This window comes from Echinops telfairi, unplaced genomic scaffold (assembly GCF_000313985.2).
Source record: "Echinops telfairi isolate 266 unplaced genomic scaffold, ASM31398v2 ScPeMD7_2;HRSCAF=8, whole genome shotgun sequence".
Taxonomy (NCBI): domain Eukaryota; kingdom Metazoa; phylum Chordata; class Mammalia; order Afrosoricida; family Tenrecidae; genus Echinops; species Echinops telfairi.
In genome coordinates this window covers 17,717,085-17,723,098 of record NW_022103898.1, presented here as the reverse complement: position 1 = coordinate 17,723,098, position 6,014 = coordinate 17,717,085, and the positions used below count along the sequence as shown (strand labels likewise).

The 6,014-nt window shown below is 53.9% G+C and overlaps 1 protein-coding gene across 1 annotated transcript in view; it reads right to left on the bottom strand.

The window, feature by feature from the left end:
- Positions 1–6: 6 nt before the first annotated feature.
- The window catches only part of LARGE1 (LARGE xylosyl- and glucuronyltransferase 1), a 619,553-nt gene continuing 613,545 nt past the window's right edge, over positions 7–6,014 (bottom strand). Inside the window, exons 14-15 of the mRNA XM_004700723.2 lie at positions 5,336–5,531; positions 7–1,271 (exon numbers count right to left, since the gene is read on the bottom strand). Of these exons, the coding sequence (XP_004700780.2) occupies positions 1,074–1,271; positions 5,336–5,531 (394 nt within the window). The 3' untranslated portion in view covers positions 7–1,073. The remainder of the gene's footprint in view (positions 1,272–5,335; positions 5,532–6,014) is intronic.

Genomic DNA, 6,014 nt, shown 5'->3' with positions numbered 1-6,014 from the left:
GCGGGTTCCAAAGGGAGACAGAGGCGGTGACCTCTTCCCATCCACAGTGAAGCAGGCAGAAGAGAGCGGGGGCTCACACGTGTCCCTCCCTCGGCCTCCAAACAGCAGGTGACTCTTCAGCCCTGGGCTCCCAGGAATTATGTAAGTTCTTCTCCAGGCCCGAGAGGGTTGTACCTTTCTGGGGACATGGCCACCGTCCCCTCAAATGCCAGGAGAAAGGTGACCGGCATACAGAGTCAGCCGGAGAAGTTCCGCTTCTCCTGGATTCAGGAGCGCCGGGGGTTTCTAATGAGGGGTGCTTCGATGCCCCTCCTGAAGAAGGCTGCCCATAGGTAACCCACTGGCTGAAGACTCCTCTGTTCCCTCTTGCTGGGCCACGGCTGACAGAGGGACGTGGAGGACCAACTTCTCTATGGTGGATTCCCAGACCCAAAAGAAATTAAGAAAGAAAGAAAGAAAGAAACAAAATGCCCCAAACAGAATCAACTCAAAACAAAGCCAGGGGGGCCTTGAGGATAATAGAGCCAACCACCACCTCCTCCAGGTCCCCCCACATGGGACAGCCCCATTGGATCTTCCCAACGGCTGGTTTACAGCACTGACTGGCCCTCCTCTTGGTTACACGTCTGGCCTGCAGGGCAGAAAGGGCTCCCTGTCTTCATGGAAACACCGTTTTGCTTTTATGCCCTGGGACGGCTCACCCCCAGCCACCCCACCCCCACCCCCACCCTGGGGTCCCTGTCTCCCAGCAATGGTGGGAAGCACAGTCATTAACCAGCAAAGAGCTCATCCGAAAGACCTGCCTGGGTGGTGCAGCTCTACGGTCTGGGGGCAACCCCTTGACTCCCTCTGAAGCCTCCAGGTCCCATTCTTGAAGAGGCAACAGTGGTAGGCTGCTATCCCACCTTCTGGGAATCCTGGTAGTGGGGCAGAGGGGCTCGTTGGAACCTCCTTCCGATCTCGGGCCAAAGAGACAAATGAAAACACACCAAAGAGCCGCGCCCCGTTTTGAGTTGGAGGGCTGAGCCCCCCAACAGCGAGTGTGTCTCCCCTGGTGGTGGGCGGTCGTGATGCTAGCTGTTGTTCTCCGCCGTGAGATACTTGAGGGCGGCGAAGCCATAGCGCCGGGACATGTCCTGCTGAAACTCCTCCTTCAGGGTTTTGAGACAGATGCGGTATTGCTTGTTGGAGCGGAACTTGGTGATGTCGAAGCTGGGGGCGTGGGGCATGTGAATCATATAGGCGTTGGGCAGTACGATGAACTCATATTCCTAGAAGAAGACAAGAGCAGCATGAGCACCCACAGGAGCCCTCATGGGCACATGAACACCCAGAGGGAAGGGACAGCTAGTGAATCGGTGAGCGGCACCAAGACCCAGGGTGCACCGTGGGAAGCATGCCAGCGCTGGAATGCCACCATCTGGGGCCACTGCTGTGACCTTGGATGGATGGCTCAGCTTCCTCGATTCTTTCCGTGTCCTCCTCTATAGATTAAAAGCGATGGCCCTTGAGCCATTTCTGTAGGGATGAGGCACCCAGCTTCTGGGCCATAGAAGAAGGTTCTTGATGGCGTGCATGCACGTGCACATGCACATGGCCATTCTAGGATGGTGCCAACCATGGGGCGTCTCTCGCTCAGTTCACTGACATGGGTCTCTGTGGTGGCTAAAAGGACCTGAATGAGGTGTGACACCCTCAAGAGAAGAGTACAGAGTGAAATATGAAGAAATCAAGGCGCCAAGAACACAGGTTCCCACATACACCGGTATTCACTGCGGCCCGTTCCTACAAGAGTCGAAAGGTGGTGATGGATAGAAGGATAGATGGACACAATGTGGTGTACGCACACAGTCATTAAAAACACACATCTACTACGTGCACGGACCTTGACGACGTTATGGCGAGTGAAGTAACGCAAGACAAAGAGGCAAGTATTGTCATGATCTCACTGACAACATCTCGACTGGGCAAAGGCACAGAGGCTGGGTGTATTGGTGTTTGCCAGGGGCGAGGGGAGGAACCCAGGTAGTGTGGTAGGTAGTGTATTGGGTTGCGAACCACAAGGTTAGTAGTTCAAATCCACCACCAGCTTTGTTTTAGGAAAATGAGGCTTTCTACTCCCATAAACAGTTAAAACCTTGGAAACGTATGGGGTGGCTCTACTCCGTCCTATAGGATCGCTATGAGAATCGACCTGATGGCGTTGCGTTTGGTCGTTGATTTGGATGGGGTGAGAGAGGGGTATGGAAGAGGAGTCACTATTTAGGAAGCACTAAACATCTGTTTATCTCGATGGAAAACTTAGCAAGCATGGGACGCTGTGGGTGCTGGAGTCATGTAATGGCACATGGACAATTTGTTGACTTGGTGAGTGTTGGGTTTTGTATATATTTACCATAATAAGGCCAACAAATCTCTCTCCACAAACTCCCAAATATTGAACTGGACTGAAGCGCACTAAGAACAATTCCCCCATCAAATAAATAAATGAAGGAATAAATAAATAAGAGGCTTTCCGCTCGATGCCTGCCCCCATGAGGTGATCACTGCAGGTGTGTGTGCTATAGCAGCCTGCGGTGTGGAAAGAAGAGGTCCCAAAGGCTTGCCTTGAAACAAGCAGCCAGCTCGGTGAGGTGTCAGCTCATCCCACATGCAGCAGCACACCAGCCTGTGTGTCCCCAAATTGTAAACCACAAAGACCAAATCTGGAGGAGGGGATGGTATTGGACCCTAAATTCTGCCCGCCCAGTTTACAGAAGGCTACAGATGACTGTGAAAGCCCAAAACCCATTTGTGTGGCCCCCCCATGCAGATGAAGCCTCCGGTGAACCCCCCTGACTGTGGACCAGAGGGGGAAAGGCCTTGTTGCCAGGCAGAGTACACTGCGGGGCGGGGGGAGGGGAGGGGCGGGGGTTACTGCAGTTACAGTGGGTCAAGTGGTGGTACCTTGCCATCAGGCCACCCTCTTGACCTAACACATACTAGTTCTAGCTTTTCACGTTTTCTGCTTTGTTTCACGATTGAGGGAATTCTTCGTTTCATGCTGCCATTGGTGTTGGGCTAGTTGGTGGTGTTTGGTTTGGATTTTGTCTGTTTTGCTGCATAGGAAACCCAGGCTAGGTAAACCAGGAGAGACAACAAGGGGATGAATAGTTTCAAAGGGCCCTGGCGGGGGAGGGGCAGAGCGCGGGCAATGGGGAGCTACCAACAAGGAGCACAAGGAAGAAGAAATGTTCTGGAATGGAAGGGGCTACTGGTTCTGCAAGGCTTCTGGAAGCGATGAGCTACTGAGATGTATAATAGGTGAGCTGTGCGTTACTGAAACGGTTGAAATCAAACTAACTAATAACAAAATAAATAAAAGGCTTTTTTGTATGGCCCCAGAGGAGCCCTGGTGGCACAGGGGTTAAAGCACGCGGTGGGGAATGACAGGATGGCGACTGGAACCCACCAGCTGCTCTGATAGAGATGGGGTAGGCTGCAGAGGCCTACAGCTTGGGCCACCCCAGGGGGTCGGTTCTACTCTGTCCCGTAGGCGTGATGAGCTGGAATCCACTCTACAGCCGTGGGTCTGATTCTGAGTTTGGCCACAATACGAGGGTGTTTCTAAAAGTTTGGGGAAGCGTTTCATTATCCTTCCATTCTGTCCCCCCTGCCCCCCGAACATTTTGTAGCCCCTTTTTGGGGGGCCTTCGGCAAACATCGGATGTGCTTCGGCCATCTAGTTTCCTGGCTCCGAGCTGGATGGAAGGCAGTCAGAGGAGAGCAATTGGGAAGGGGGGGTGCGGCAACAGTCCCAGACAGGGGAGTCCTGAGAAAAGGCTAGTTGAGGAAGGGGAAAGGCTTGAACTCCTGGAGTTTAGCTGACTGCAGCCTTTCGTGTAGAGGCGGAGCAGGGCAGGGCACCTTCCGGACCCCCCTTGGCATGGTGGTCACGAGGTGACCCGCTAACCGCAAGGCCAGTAGACGGAAACCAGCAGCGACTCTGGGGAATGGCGAAGCTTGCTGCTCCCGCCAAGAGCTATCCTCTCAGAAACCGGCAGGGGCCGTGCTGGCGAGCATAAGGTACTCTAGGGCCACCATCGGTCCCAGTCCATAGGAGGCTGCAAGGGAGGGATCCCATTATAGGCTGTGGGTATGGCTGAATGCCTGTCAGGTGCTTGCCGATTAGTTCCCCGACTCCCCAGAAGGAGTAAAATACGCTTGGCGTGGGCTGCAGTCAACCTGTGGTCAAGGTGCTGTCAGAGTTGGCTACAACGAACAGAGCCCAGGTTCCCAGGCTGCAAAACCCCACTGCATTGGAAGCCGTCTACACTTCACCGCACTGCTAGGTGCATGACTGGGCCATTTCTTTTCCAGCCGGTGGAAGCTGAGGCAGATGAAACCTTTCTGCCTGCGAGCAGCTCTGGGCTCTCTCCACATCTGAAGACGAATCTGGACAGGCCAGGCTGTGCTCTCTATTTTAACCAGTGGACGCTATTCTACAGCCTTCTCTCGGCATTAGTACTTCTCCTGGGTGACCAGCCCCACCCGCTCGCTTCCTCGGCTTTTCCTAAATGTGGAGCGTTGTTGCAGAGAAATACTTACACTGGGCTCTTTGAGGGGCCTTGCGGGTCGATTGTACCAAGGGATAAGTTGGGGGTGGGGCAGGGGCATGGGCAACTTCTCTAAACGGAACTGCAACAATTTGACAAACTCCTGAGCATGCAACCCTACAGCCAGGGTGTGGGAAATCAAGTTTTATGGGGACACAGCCATATCTGTCTGTTCGCAGGTTGTCTAAGGGCAACCTTCTCACCACAACGGAGGGTTGAGTAATGCTGACAGAGACCCGCAGGACCACAAAGACTCAAACAGTGACCGCCTGATCTTTTCGAGGTCCAGCCTGCTCAACTCTGGCTTAACATATTGGAACTCAGCCTAAGATTTCATTTGAAGTAGTTCTCCGTAAATACTGGTTGACTGGCTGGAAGGGTTTCAGGAGTCGATACAGCATAAAAACCACTCTTTCTAGTTCTAGGGTGAACTGATAGCTGGGTCTAAGCTGTACTCTTTCTGTCATTCATAATTCACCACCTTCAGTGCAGGGTGGGGTGAGAACAAAAGCATCAGTTGCTTTGTCCCAGGAAATGCAGACTTGGCTGGGACTTGGCCCGGAACCCCACTCTCACCCATGCATGGGGGACACACTGGCACGCTCTTAATCTAAGTCTCTGAACATGACTTGTTCCCGCCTAGGTCTCTGCTTCCTTGTCCCCAACGTCCCCTTTCTGTGCCAAGAACCAGGCCTCCCTTCCCCTCCCGCTGCACCGGTGGGCCAGTCCACTCTTCTCACCTGTGCGTCCAGCTCCATGATGTGGGCCACCTTGTTCCAGCCAAAGCCCACGAACCTCCGGTCGTACTCTGGGCAGTCCCGTCTCACGACAACGTATGGCTCGAAGTCGGCCTCCCATTCCACCCGGTAAGGCGTAGTGGCGGTCCGCCACTTGGCGAAGTTTGTAGGTGCGTGGCCTTTTGTCCAGACATGGTACCTAGGACGCACGGAGACATGCCGTTGGGAGGCGGCGAAGGAGGAGCTGAGTCTGTGCTGACCCACCTTGTGTGTGCATTCCTCATGGGGGACAAGGACAGAACAACTTCCAAGGCTTAGCATCCAGAAAAGGAAGACCACTAGCAGGAGGACATAATGGTGTCCAAGGGTTTGCTGCAATCCCCAGCTTTCCAAAGGGCATGGGAGGGCAGGGAAAACAGTCACATAAGTGTGCTTGTGGGCACATCAATACCACATAGCTACTGGTGGGCTGCATGGATTGAGGTCAGGGCCATGACTGGGACACGTGCCTTATGCAAGGCAGAGGAGCTGACAAAATGAGTCTGGGGGCAACCCCGAGGCAGTCAGGGCATGACTCATAGCTATGTGATCCCCGTGACAGTGATGGCCATGAAGGACACAACAAGGTAAGAACCTGAGGAGATTAGTCCCCCCTAGGCTAGTGAGCCGGTGTCTGTGTGTG